The 15,376-nt window shown below is 34.7% G+C and overlaps 1 protein-coding gene across 2 annotated transcripts in view; it reads left to right on the top strand.

Moving 5' to 3' along the window:
* pcsk5b (proprotein convertase subtilisin/kexin type 5b) overlaps nt 1-15,376 on the top strand; it is a 140,614-nt gene that overhangs the window by 48,874 nt on the left and 76,364 nt on the right. For both annotated transcript variants that reach the window (XM_088910344.1, XM_088910345.1), the window contains exons 6-7: nt 2,156-2,244; nt 8,501-8,673. In XM_088910344.1, coding sequence (XP_088766470.1) covers nt 2,156-2,244; nt 8,501-8,673 — 262 coding nt within the window. The remainder of the gene's footprint in view (nt 1-2,155; nt 2,245-8,500; nt 8,674-15,376) is intronic.

Raw genomic sequence — 15,376 nt, 5'->3', positions numbered from 1 at the left:
TGGCATAACAGCATAAGAAAGGTCACAAATGAAAGGCAGCCATATGGTCTACCTAGTTCATTCAGTCAGTAAAAGCTTATTGTCCAAGAATCTCAACATGCTATTGTACCTCTTGAAAGAAACCAGGGTGTCAGGTTTGTTATGTTCGTTAAGTTAAATGAGTGCCTTCTCTGGTTTATTTCACTGTTGAGTTTTCCATGTTCAGAATTAAAAAGATTCTGCTGGTCAACACAGGACATTCTGAAATTATTTCAAATCAGGAATGTCCTTTTTGTTGAGTGGTGACAAAAATTATACATGATATTATCTTACTAGGGCAGTGTACAATTTTAACATGGCATCATTGATTTAAATTATTTACCTTTTGCTATATACCCTAATGCTCTGTTGGCATTTTTAAATGCCTTCCTATGTTGTCAACAAGATGTAATTGATGTGCCAACATCAATAACTTCATCTTTGTCCTGTATTGCTTCTTGATGCTGTATCTTAATTATTGATAGACATGAGAGCAGTGGTCCTAATATATATACCTGTGGTACTCCACTAATTACATTTTCCCATTTTGAAAATTAACCCCTTATCGGTATTTTCTAAATTCTTTTCATTAAACAGTTCTTGATTTAAATACATGTATTATCTTGAATACCTGTTGCCTGGAGTTTGAGAGGGAGGGATTTTCCTAAACAACTTCTGAAAATCAAAATACGTCTTATCATATGTTTGGCCTGTATCCTTTATTGCTGTTACCTGTTCAGAGAACTCAAACAAGTTAGTTAAACAAAGCCTACCTTATCTAAATCCAAAGTGATTGTCCCCTAGAGTGCATGATGATCCTTTAATTTAGTTTAATGCAGAGTTTCCATAACCTTGCATGTAACAAAAGTCAGATATACTGTTCTTTAATTAGTTTTGTCATGAATGGGTGCTACATTAACAATTTTCCAATCAAGTGGTATTACTGCTATCAAAACCTAAGTATTGGAAGAGATTTTCTAATGAAAATGTAGTAATATTCAATTGGATAAAATTTAAAGTTTCCTGATGTCGTTAGGCCCACTTCTATACTAGTACTGTTTCTTATAGAACTTTCATCAGTCTGAGGCATGTTGTTGATAATTTTACCCATGGTAAACAGCTGCGTGAAATATTCATTAAATATGTCATCTACAGCATTCTCATTTACTGTACGTCTCACAGATGCTTTACTTCATCCTTTATTGTTATTTTCCTGTTAAAGTACTGAAAATATTAAAATTAATTCTATTTCTTCTATCCTTGTCCTTGTCCTTTCTTTCTCCTTGTTATATCATTAATATTTGATTTACTTACTTTAGGGAAGGAATTGTTCTTGTTAGAATATCTTTATATGTTATTTTTAATTCTTTATAAATTGCTTTCCTGGCATTAAAACCTTTTGTTTTGGATTCTTCCTGTACAGTTTCAAAACATACTTCAAAGCTCACCATTTTCTAGTTCACTAATGGTTCCTCACTTCTGATTTGGTGGTTTGAAAAGATTAGATCGATACAGGCATTCCCTCTGCTCGGTGCTGTGACTGGCAAACTGTATGGAGGCAACAGTAGTCATATTTTCACTTTCAGCTATTAACATCACTGAGGAGATTTTCAAATCTGTGTGAAGAAAATTAAATTTCATAAAAGCCATTTCCTACTTTCCACACAAGTTTTCAATTACATTATTTAAGATTCCATTATAAATAATATCTTATTAGGTGGTCTGTACTGTACTCCTAACATTGTGCTTTTTAAATGTTTTTAGAAGTCTGATCTATAAACATTCTGAAACGTACATTCTTCTCCCCAAATCCTTGTGCGAAAAGCATTGCCATATACAAATTATGCCTTTAATGTTTTAAAAAATTGTAACTGTGTGATTATATACTAAACTGCCAATACATAGTTACATCCACTAAATTTTGGTGGTACATGAAAAATGTTCATATATTGCAAAAATCATCTGGTTTTCTGAAATGGAAAGCTTTGGAAATCCCAAATTACACTTTTATCACTGACACAAAATAATAGGAAATAAGATCGATAACTATTTTTTCTTTACATCGAGAATTATGGTATTAGACATTCCATAGCCTCCAGATTTGGGGAAAGTAATGTTTCTTTTTTTCCTTCCTCAGACATGGAACCCGTTGTGCTGGAGAAGTAGCAGCTTCTGCAAACAACTCGCATTGCACGGTTGGCATTGCTTATAATGCTAAAATTGGAGGTATGTACAAATAAAATAGAGAAGAGGTGGAAGTGTAAGGAAAGCATGTATAAAAGAAAATGCATTTCCTTGCCATTATCAGTAGCCTCATAAATATGAAAGTTTTTTTTTTTCCTGAGTGCTTTACAACAAACTACACTTTGTACTAACACAAAATATAGTATATGACAAAAGCGGCAATGGGAGAGGAAAAGCAGATCGAGCTGGCTGTGAGGAAACCAAGACTAAAATTACATTTAAAAAGTTAGTAAGAAGATAGGTCTTTAAGCAAAGTTTGGAAATGTTGACAGACAAAGATTCTCTGATGGATTTGGGCAATGAATTCCATAAATATAGTACTGCAGAGGAGATCACCCTATGGCCTGTATATTGAGCCTGGCGGAGAATACCCGAATCAGCAGATTTCAGATGCTAGACAATATTCATGCAACACAGTCTTAAAATGATCAGGACCATTTAGTGCCTTGTACGTGAGCAGGACAACCTTAACCTTAAAATCTCGTCTAAATTTTGCCTGGAAATATTGCAATTTAAAGAGGAAGAGAGTTACATGCTAATGCAGAATAATTTTAGTTTAGAGCACAAGCCAGCAGCCATATCACCCTGCAACTCACAACTGGTAACTCACTGAAGCTAAGCAGGTGTGAGCCTGGTCAGTACCTGGATGGGAGACCTCCTGTGGAAAACTAAGGTTGCTGCTGGAAGAGGTGTTAGTTGGGCCAGCAGGGGGCGCTCACCCTGCGGTCCATGTGGGTCCTAATGCCCCAGTGTAGTGACGGGGACACTATACTGTAAACAGGCGCCGTCCTTCGGATGAGACTTAAAACCGAGGTCCTGACTCTCTGTGGTCATTAAAAATCCCAGGGTGTTTCTCGAAAAGAGTAGGGGTGTAACCCCGGCGTCCTGGCCAAATTTTCCCTTTCCCTTTCTAGGAAAGATAGCCTAGTGATGTCTCTACAGTATGCTTAAAGTGATAAGAGCAAAAGTAACACCACACCTGGCTTTACATCAAAGCTTTGATTTCATTCAGACAATAACAGTCACCAATCAGTCTTGTCACAATTTATCTTTAAAAAAATAGGTTTCATCCATACAGAATTAGTTTTAGCCAGATTTTAGCCACGCATTCTAATTTATTTGTATAATAATAATAATAATAATAAAATTTATGTATATGCAAGTTTAAAATGAATTAATTATTTAGGTTTTTTTTTCTTTTTAGTCTTTTAATAATGAATTTAGTCCTGTTTAATTTACAATTAAGATTTTTCTAATGGGATAGGCTTATAAATGTGTGGCAACTTTTAACAACACATTAAGCAAGAAATGTTCATAAAACTGATTAGGAACCTTAACTCACTCTAAGAAAATGTTTTGCATATTAAGGTAAAAAGATTCTATCAAAAAGCACATGTCTCTGTTGTACAATCTAAACTGTATTGATCCCCAGAGAGGTCAAATATCAAAGAAATAATTATGCAATAAAGCATGAATAAAAAATAATCTTATACAGAGATACCATATGAATCTTTCCTAATAAGAAAATCTATTTTGGTATTGTAATAATAATAGTCTATGTAAATGTAAGTTTTTTTTGTTTTTTTCAAAATAACTTTTTAAAACATTTTCATTGCAATAATATTAGAAATTTGTTCAGTAGAGGCTCCTCAATACTGAGTTTGCAATAACTATAGGGAAATTACTGCACGAGTTACTTAAAAATATTAAAACCAGACAGAACAAGTAATCTATACGTTAATTACATTCACTATTATTATAAATAACTAGCCCTTTTGATGCCATTTTATTTCAGTTGAAAAACTACAATAGGGGAAAAGTGGTAATGACATTGTGCTAGTATTATGCGAACAAAGTGACCTGTGCTTCAAATGTCTCATAGCACTTTCATTCCACATTCTTCTGAAGAAATAAGATTAAATGCCTGAACGTCCTATGAGACATTGGCACTACAGTAAAATTTTCTTGGTTAGCTAAACTCCCAGCTGTTAAACTTCAGAAAATAATTTTTTTTAATTACATTTAGACTGTCATATGCTGTGAATTGTACAGTACACAAAAGGAATTTTACAGACTCGCTTAACATTTTGAAATAAAATATAAACAAAAATCACATTTCATTTCTGAGAGGGTGCCATAACAAAGCTGAAATGCACCTAAAATGCAACTAACTCATGTTTTTAAAGAATAACTTCTTAATCATAGTCCCTAGCTAAGACAAATTTAGTAATTTCCTAGTTATATGCAAACTGTAAAATACAGAACAGTCTTTTTTTCTGTTTAATTTGTTGACTAGCTACAATGTAGCTAAAAAGAATTACTTATTAGTACAGAGGTGTCTGGGTGTGTTTAATTCATGTGACTTTTTTAATTTGTTGACGTTATTCAATTTGTGTAATGTAGCCTGATCCTTTATCCTCAGTAGTGTTGCTGCCATATTCCAGATCTTTTTCTTCCAGCTAAAAGCAAGGAAAACTAAAAGTAGTTTGTGCACCTCCGTGGCTTTTTTCTCTAATCAAAGTGCTCTAGTTTAAATCTTTCATCTAATTAGTACAGCTTATACCTCTCATTGTTTATCTGAGTACCAAATCTATTAACAAACAATAAGGATTCATGGTGTGGTCTGTAAAGAAGACTAGCAGGAAATACGGGTCAGTTACAAAACAAAAGAGAAAGGGAGAAAAGAAAATGGCACACACTGATATTTGCGATTCTCACATTTTAGCTGCCTGAGGCACTGCGCATAACTTTGAACCTTGTATTATGAAATTAGCTTAAGTATGGATTTTAGTTAAACCAGCAGTTTCGTCTTATCTTATTTAGCTCAAAAACGCAAAGGTGGATGACAGATCTTCGCTGAATATTTTTATCATGGGTTTTGTCAACGAAATTGACACGGACAATGACCCATCCATTTTGCCTATTCTTCCATTCTTATCTGACTTGCTGTGCCCTAGTGACCAGCAGACTGTTTTGGCACTAGGAGCCGCATCATTAAATCAGCCACATTTGTGATTCACTAGAATTGCGATTATAATCATCTGATAAACTTACTGTCAAACAATCAGATCTGCAGCTTTAGAATGCTTTGGTCCAGAAACTCTCTATATTGCTGTTTAGTGTATATTCCAGCTCTGGTCCCGGGAGATACCCGTGTTTCAAAAAAGATTTTAGTTTTATACTTGACATGTTTAAATGTGCTTTCAGCTCTTGAAATGATTAATGGGATTGGTTCCAATCTGTACTAATTTCTAAGTATCTGTGAGTGTTGGCTTAAATCTGCATAAAGAACTCATTGTTGGAGTGTCTGATATGTTGTCATTCATCATAAAATTATTGCCTAAGAGCTTTTTGCACAGGATTACAGGAGCAAAATCTTAATAAACAAGTCAATATGAAATTGCGTAAAGGCACGCAGTCTTAAGGTGTTATAATAATGCACTTAAAAAACAAGAAAGTAGATCAATTGAAGGCATTAATTAGTAACATTTGATTGGCACAGCAATAGTGGCCAGTGCAAATTATTTAACATTCACTAATGCTTTTATGAAACGCTTGCATACTTTTATCTCTGTAAAAAAAAATTAAATTGCATTTGTTACCCTGACCATGTATTATTGGTTACATGTTGTGCCACTTAGCATATAAGTCAAAAACTGTGATATATAAACTATAATTCAATTAAGAGAATAATTTTGAAGAACTTTTGTTTTATATTGGTAATGAACACCAAATAACTATTGTTGTAAATGGGAAATAACAAAAAACAGGAATGTATAAGTTGTATTACTTTGTTGTAGATAAATCGTTGTAAATTTTTGTTGATTAAATTTTAATTAAATAGTTGTAGATAAAAGGATAACTATACTTGTCTTGCACAAACTACATCTTTAAAACTTAATTTGGTTAATTTTGTGTATTTCTGTTATTTCTTCACTATCAAATTTACTTATTTATAAAACATGTTAATGAAATTCTTTCTAAAATGCAAAATTTAAAAACTAAAAAGTATAATGCACTCTGTCAATTAGAGTTTGGGAGCATATAAATAATAATGTTAGTGTGGTTTATGGATTTAAACAAAATCTGCCATTTGAGGTTATTTTATGTAATCTACTAAATCTGTCTTCTACCCTGCTCATAAGTAGGGTAGTACAAATGTAGTTCTACTATCCTCATACAGAGAGATGGTACTTCTCCTATCCCATAGTTGTCTGTTGGCTGATGGCAGTGTCTTTGTCCAACAATTACAGCGGCCGTTGATTTCTCATGCATTGCTTTCATGGTACTGTATTTGCATCAGGGAATAGACATGCCTGCTAGGGTTTTTTTCTGGTGCAGTCAGCTTTGTGTGGGGTGTCTTTGTTTTTAATACATCTCATTTAAATATCAAGGCACGTTTATCCGCACAATCTTCACGCCATTGTTCCTCATGTTTTCAGGAACAACCACTTTTACATATTGAAATGAAGCTTTAAATTCTCATTTCGTCACTCTTGTGACTAAACAATGTTGTTCTCCGCATATTATTACACTGCAGTTCATTAGAAGGATTAGCATTAAATGCTTCACTATTGATTGTGATTCTTGCAAAATGTTATTACGTAGCACATGCTTTCTTTTCGTAAACATCATTTTTTTATTTTATGGGTTCACCACAAGGCAGAATTATTTTTCCGTAGTTAAAAAGGCCATAATAGTGCTCCAGAATTGCATTACTTTCGGGATTACAAGCGGTAATGGACGTGTGTTGCTGTTAGAATCCGTATGTTAATGTAGCCTCTTGTATAGTAAAGGCTTGACCACCCCTCATTATGTCTCTGTACGTGGAGAGACATTCAGTTGTTTTTAAGCAGCCTACATAATCACTTCATATACTACATAGCATTCCTTGTTTTGAGGCATAGAGCATCAGGCCATTAAGTTTGCTGAGTGGAGTGCACAGTGAATGTTGCTGCCTGAGTATAGAATATGTAGAATGAAAATGTCGCAAAGATGTCAAAACTCATTGTAGGAGAAAATCTGATAAAGTGTTATAATGACGACAGGTCTAGAAGATGGACCACAAAAAAGGCACTCTGTATAAATAGCTGTATTTGTTGTGTTCGCTACATTTCACATCCTCTACTCAAGTCTTTTTGTAAAGCTTTGTGCAAGGAGCTGTGTCACTATACAGGCTGTAAAAGAACAAAAAAAAACTTTGCACAAGGTTGATCACATAATGAAAACATAACTTAAGCAAGAAAAAACATATTTCAGCTGTCGAGTCTTTGTCAGCTGTGACCGAGAGAGTGCATTTTTGTGGGGGATATAAATCAAAGGAAAACAAAGAACATGTGAGAATGGGCACAGAAGGTGGGGGAGAGTGTCCAAATGAATAGAAATCTAAGAAGGAAGTGTAAAAAGCTGAAATCTGTAAATGAATGGGCAGTTCTAAAAAGAAATCAGTTCATCGTTGGGTGCTGGTGGAAGATATGATACACGTTTAGGGGTAATGTTAACTACTGAAATGAAAGTCTTGGAAAACTTTTGAAAGGACAAAAATGTCACTGTAAATATAAGCAGTAAAGGTAAAGTAGGGAACTATAGCCTGGAGAGATCTAAATAGCCCAATGGTCAGACTTGCATTTTCTTCCCCTCAACATTTTTTAAAAGGATGCTTGTGGAAACACTGATATAATGGACCAGGTGTTTGTGCTCACTGTCTGAACTTCCACTGTTTTTCTGAACTTTGGAGAATGACGCAAAAAAAAAACATGAAATATTTTCTAAATAAAATGAATATCTTAAAACATTGTTTACTAATGAATACTAAAATGAAAAGGTCAAAAAATCTTTGCCTGTCAAGTTTAGGTGAATGTCTGGTCTCATCCCGTTGTTGCATTCCAGCTCTGTTTATGTCTTTTGAAATTGCTTTGAAACAAGATATCTCCTCCATTTTCTATACTAGTTATATAGTACATTTGGTACTTTAATAAGCATGTCATATACTAGATTTGGGTGAGCTTTATTTTGCACTTAGAGTAGTATTGTAAAGAACGTCAAATGCATTCCAAAAAAACCACTGTCTGCACAATGAATGCATACAATGCAAACTGTTAGAAATCCCACAAGTAATTTGTTCTTTTTTTAAAGCTGAAGTACAGCTTTATTTTACATCCTGGGGGAAATCATTCCAGGCTTCCTGAGCAATGTCAGAGACCTTGCTGATACGGTGAAATTTCTGTATTTTGTGAAGGTGTAAGGATGCTGGATGGTGATGTGACAGATATGGTGGAAGCAAAGTCTCTGAGCCTACATCCACAACACATTGACATCTACAGTGCCAGCTGGGGTCCCGATGATGATGGCAAGACTGTGGATGGACCAGCCTCCCTTGCTAGACAGGCCTTTGAGAATGGCATACGATCGGTAGGACTGGGGCATGTGCTCTTTTTCAAAACTTTTGGGCTTTTCTAAGTTTTCTACAGCAGTGGCATATGCCATATAGTGTATGCTTTATTGTCTTCACCTGAGAGGCTTGCTTGAATAATGTAACGATAACTAATTACTAAAATAATAAGATGCCTTTCAACCTTTAAATCAACATGATGTACAGAATCCACATAAACATGTTATAAGCATGTATTTGGTTATATTTGGGAGCAAAATATTTACAGTGGTAAATATATAGTAAAGTTGTGCTTATAGTTTTCTGGTCACCTTGTGTTTTCTATCATTTGATTTATGATTTTGCAAATATAGTTAAAAATGATTTACACATAGATTTTTTGATTCTATGTGTAACTTTCATCACTGCTTATCTGGCACCCTCCATGCTTTCTGAAATATACCCCTACAGAATAGCCTACTCTTTGAAATGCTTTGCACCAGAACTAGAGATCTATTGGGAAGCATGTTCAAAGAGAAAATTTCCCTGTGGCATCAGAAAATTACCTTGAGAGAGATAGCTTAGTTCCAGAGTACAGAAATATTGTATAAAACATGAATTCATTTTTAGCTAGAATTTGGTACAATCTGTACTGGTATTTTGCATTTACACTTGAATGGAAGTGCTGGCAGTATTTCTGTCTAGACCTGCATACTGTGTAATCTAAAAATTTTCAGATATTGCGTTGTAAAAGTGGTAGAAGGAGACCGAGAGTACTAAACAAGCATATCAAACATTATTGCTTAGCTCTGCAACAGACATGGAGATTGGTGTATTTTTCTGTAATGCTGCATAAAGTGTAAACCATTTTCTTATTTCTGCTTCCTTTTGAGTGGAATGGATAATGAGATGGGAGCAATGTGATGATTTTACTTGCTGGCATGCAGTGTCCCTTGGGTATTTGTACTAGAGTATGTCCTGAGCGTGTTTGCACTTAGCAGATGACTATGACTGTGGGGAAACCTGTCCTCATTTTTTCTAACATTACAAAAATATACCAGACAAGCTGCTTTTGTTCCAGGATATTTGAGCTGGAGTAGATGCACCGTGTGTTGTCTTCAGACAAGCCGTGAAGCTCTTCTGCTGTTTTATTGTCAATTTATAGTTTCCCATTCTAGTGTTATCTTTCCTTACAATGTGGTTTTGATTATATCATACACCATCTTACACCAAGATGTTTTTTTTCTCATAAAATATTAATTGTGACTGCAATTTTTAACAATATTAATAAATATATATTATATATAAATAGATAGGAATTTGGAAACAAATATTTAAGAAAAATCAAATGAGAACCGAGTGAGAATATCTCAAAATATTTTTTAATCTGCATGCTGTTGCAAAATGTTCTAAAAGTTAATAACTCCATCTTTGATACACAGCGACTTAAATGTGCAAGATCAATCAGCATAAGTCAACTATGACAGGCTTTTGGTAGCTCTTGATATGTATCTTTTAGATCACACTTGCCTTACAGCATGTAATTAAGAACAGTTTTACAGTGTCAAAATGGGAGCAGGATAACAAATGAAGGAGAAAATGCTTTTATTGGATCGTACGATTTACAAACCTCAGTAAATGAATAGTATTTACAAGTGAATATAATATAGTTTCTAAATGCCTTTATCAGGTTAATCAATGGTGAACCAGTTCTGATTTTAATTAATTTCTGTTCTCGTTTTAAATAAATAATGCTTTCAGTCATAAAATATAATGATCTTTCAATATACAGTACATGGAATTTCCTTACTATCTGTTATCACGCCATGCAGACCTTCTGAATGTCAATACTGCATATCTGATGTAGTGACGCAGGTAACAAGTACAACTGAGATGTGGAGAAAATAACTGGATAATTGGTAAATGGCATTTATTTATTTTCCGAATGTGTAAATTCTGAAAAAAAAGGTATACTAATAGCTGGACTGCACTGATTTTATCATATCTACGAGTTTCTTTCTATAAATAAAGGCTGAGGTAAAAGAAAAGAAAAATGTCTAAATAGCTCTCCTTTTATGTCAGCACACTTAAGGTGCATTTTCAGTTTGGAAGCTGGAAGTGCAACCAGACGTGTTCTGTTTTCTGTAACTGCACTTCAGGCTGTACCAGCAGTGCTGAGAAAGTCACAAAGTAGGTTAAATCCCCGAGAGAAAGATGTTTGGCTTTCATCATCCGCAAGATGGCCGACCCCTAATTGTCTCGGAGTGGCTGTGGCATTTAATTTGGAAAAAAAAGAACATTCTGAAGCCTGTAACTTAGTTCTCATGACACAAGCCACAGCATTTGATTCAGGATACAAGGTGCCATGAAAGCTGGTTGTGTCAAGTAAGTGAGACTCACACCAACGTGTCGGTTGATTTCCTCAGTGTGACTGGACTTACTGAGATAAGGAACAGCATTCATCTGAAAACAGGGACTTTAAAGAAAGTGAAGAGAGCCAAATGTAGTGAAATGGCAGCTAGTAGGACAAAACGAGCTTTTTTGACAAACAGTTTTTTAGTCGTATGTCTTTTTGTAAAATACTTAAATAGTAAGTTGCCATAACAGCAAATGGTTATTATCATTTATCTCTTAGAAAATGTATAGGAATTCCCATTTAAGCTGTAAAAATATCAAGTGCTGGTGGGATTGGGAAGGAAATCACCAAATGAGCAATTATCAGTTTATCTGTACTTCTAAACTGGCTTCTGCTGACTGGCACTTATGTTACGGTGTGTCCATTTTGAAATCTCAAGTCTGCTGTCACATCTTGAAAGACATTTTAGACGCATGTCCTTGGAGCCTTCTTCACATGAACTGCCTGCTAGGAATGATTGAGACAAGTCTCTTGTTCCCCTTTTACATTAGCACAACGATACTGTGAGGGTCCACTTGCAAGATGCTTTACAGAAGAAAGTGAATCTGCTTAATTACTATTATCATTTTTAGGATAACTATTACTGTACAGTGATCATGTGAATCATTGTGATGTGAACGCTCAGAGACCACCACAGTGGTCCCAAGACCTTTAAAAAGTGGGTTACGGAAAAGTGGATATTTAATAATTGCGGTGCTGATTGATTTTGCTTCCATTAAGAGAGACTGGGTGCTGGCAGCAGCCTGGATAGTTTATACTCATAGCCCTGTCAAGACTTTTCAATGTTGAGGCAGTAGTGCAGTGTGGTAGATATGTTTTTTGTAGTATCAAATAAGGGTAGTCAATTTTTGTAAAGAGAACTACAAGCGTTAGTACATATTGTGATGTTCTGAGTAAGGGTCTACTGTAGACCTTGATGAAATTTTAATGTGAGGCCCCAGTTCATTTATTGAAACCATAACGCAGCATGTCACAAAGCCAAGAAGGAAAAATTAAGAAAACGAAACCTGATCATAATGTCCTGACTTCGCTCCCTCAAAATACCTAACATGGTTTAACTGAATAGCAACAGCAGAATAGAAAAAGATACCAAAAAGACCAACTCCCCTCAAATAAGAATAAAGTATGCCTTCAAATATCACAATGTAATGGGAAGTGTTTCTTAAGATTCTGCAACAGTGATTATAGCATTAAAGCAGTATATGGCTTAAAAGCTAAAAAAATGCACAATGATTGTCTTTTGTCTCTTGCTACTTTTGGTATGAAGTCAAAAGTCTGTATCTTGTGAAATTTAAGTAAAAGGAAATCGGCAGCATACACAGAAAAGCACTGCACTCAAAGTAGGAGCTCCAGCATTATGACACTGAAGGAACTAGAAATATACAGAATCATCCTCACAACAAAACATAGATTCTTTCATAATCCTGTTGGTGGAAAGTCTGCTGGTGCTGGTGTCACTAGATATTGAATTTAGTTTTGACTTTGATTTGCTGATGTCATAAACCATGCAGATGCTGTTGCTTATTGCTATTGTACCATCTTCGCAATGTGCAGCTGTCTGGATAAGCCTTCTTGCTGTATGCTGCAAATTAAGTGATATTTAGCTGTTTCAGAGGCAAGTTTCAAATGTAAATCTGAATGTTCATTAGAAAGTTTGACGTTTTTTCCTAAATACAAAGCTACACTTTAGTATTGCAAATCCTGTTTTGTTAAAAAAATGCATTGCAAATCTCAATAGATGGGAAACTATTATTATTATTATTATTATTATTAACTATTATAATTATTTTATATATTTTATTATAACGTGTAACAGCATTTTGTTTTGTTTTAGTTTTGCGTAGGCTGTCATTAGAAAGTATTTTAATGAAAGACATAATGAAAATGAAGGATGAAAGTAATGAATGATGTAATTGTGGAAGCAAACAAGTTGAAAGTAATACATGATAGTCAATGAATTGTCAAGGTTGGGTATATTGTTTGATTATCATCAGTTATACCGGATATTCAGAAGGCATAGGCTTTGTCATGTTAAGTTGATGAGTTTTTTTTATGTCCTTTCAAAAGCAGAAGAGAAAAATAACATGGCATACTAAAAGAAGCAGGAACTTGATATTTTGCTAGAGTTGTGTTGATTTATATGCTAATATCCATTTGAAAGAAGTACATTCCTCATATTAATGAGGTGCAGGTGGATGCTGCACATTGGTGGTGGTGGAGGGGAGTCCCCATTACCTGTAAAGCGCTTTGAGTGGAGTGTCCAGAAAAGCGCTATATAAGTGTAAGCAATTATTATTATTAATTATAATTATTATTAAAAGTCAGTGCAGGAGGGATTCTGTACAGTGCCACTAGATTACTAAAGTGTTTGAATTAAAGACTTGCTTGGTAGAAAACAGAAACTCTTAGTAGTTCAAGCCTGATAGAAATGTTTATGCTTCATGCATCTCAGGTTCAGTCAGTGCTAACCTAATTTCTCTGGAATCTTATTTTGCTGAAACATTAAAGACTGTTGTATTATATTAACATAATTTGCTCAAGATAGTGAATAAAACACCTCAAGACAGTTTCCTTTTCATTCCTATAAGTTGAAATTAGCTCATTTTATTGAAAAGGTCATTGGCATCATGAGTTTATTTTTAGTTTTCATAGACAAATGCTGGAATGCTTTTGTAGACATCATACTGTGAGGCATTTTGAAAATCATTTTCATTTTGTTGTGTTGAATTCAAATGCTTAAATATATTGAAAATATTATCTTTGTTTAGGAATGGGTAATTTTGAACAATAAGTTACTTGAGTATTTTATTGCTAAAATTCAGTATTCAAATATTAGACCTTTAATGAGAATTCAAGATCTTCAACATTAGAAATAATCTTCTAATAGTACAATTTCTAGGTTGTACAGCTAGAAAGAAACAAATTGAAAAAATATTTATCTGCTTTAGTAGGCTAATAAAAAAACATTATTTTTTTAAAAGAAAGGTGTTTTCTCCAAATTATAATATTTGCATGTTTGTGCTAATTTTTGGAATTAAGTCATTAGTTGTAGGAGCAGAACAACAGCTCCTCAGAGTGAGACAGTGCTTCTTTTCTTTTTCCCAATTTGTATTATCTGCTTGCAGGCCAGCAGATAGACAATTAGATTTTAAGGGAATAAGCATAATCAATTGTAAAACGTGTTGGAAGATAATGAAAGGTGTCTGCAGGGGCTGCACAGAATAGTGGTCTTGCTTATTTTTTCACGGTGCTTCTGTGCTGGATTTTTCTGTAAAGATGTCACATTGCTCTTTGCTATAAACAGTACTTTACAGCCGATACCAGACCTAGGAAATGAAACACGCCTGCCTGCATGTCAGTCATCATCGCTTTAAAAATTGATCATTCACAACCCATTTCTCACTTTCAAAAATCTTTTGAAAAAAAAACAAATATTTAACCATTATTAGATTTGTTTTTCGAGAATTTAAATTTTCCTACACGTTCCTGGTTTTGATTAAGTAAACCTTCTAATGTAACAATTAGCTACCCTTTTCTGCTTATGAAATTCAACCGAATATTATACTTCAACAGTTTGTGTTTACTAGTTATTTTTTATTGTGTTGGATACAGAATATAATTGTACAAACCAGTGATTTCAGTCAAAAGAGATTGAATCTTATTCTGTTTTGCTGTCACAAATCTTTCAGTGCAACAACGTTTGAATTTTGTTGCAAACCCAGGCAGTGCTATAATAATATTTCATTTGCACTTTCATTTGTCATTTTTAATTGTTTTAGTAATTAAAGTTGCATATTATCCTCTGTTGTTGTTATAATCTCAGAATAGTAGACTTTCTAAGTCTTCAAAGGTGCCAGCAGCCATATCACTCTGCAACTCACAACTGGCAACCCACTGAAGCTAAGCAGGTGTGAGCCTGGTCAGTACCTGTATGTGAGACCTCCTGGGAAAAACTAAGGTCACTGCTGGAAGAGGTGTTAGTGGAGCCAGCAGGGGGCGCTCACCCTGCAGTCTGTGTGGGTCCTAATGCCCCAGTGTAGTGATGGGGACACTATACTGTAAACAAACACCGTCTTTCAGATGAGACGTAAAACCGAGGTCCTGACTCTCTGTGGTCATTAAAAATCCCTGGGCGTTTCTCAAAAAGAGTAGGGGTGTAACCCCAGCGTCCTGGCCAAATTTCCCATTGTCCTTTACAAATCATGGCCTCCTAATAATCCTCATCTTGAATTGGCTTCATTACTCTGCTCTTCTCTCCACTGATAGCTGGTGTGTGGTGAGCGTTCTGGCGCACTATGGCTGCCGTCACATCATCCTGGTGTCCAGAA

Source organism: Atractosteus spatula, chromosome 3 (assembly GCF_055471065.1).
Source record: "Atractosteus spatula isolate fAtrSpa1 chromosome 3, fAtrSpa1.hap1, whole genome shotgun sequence".
NCBI classification, from domain to species: Eukaryota; Metazoa; Chordata; class Actinopteri; order Semionotiformes; family Lepisosteidae; genus Atractosteus; species Atractosteus spatula.
Note: the sequence above shows the minus strand (reverse complement) of the source record. Positions and strands in the feature narration are given on the sequence as shown.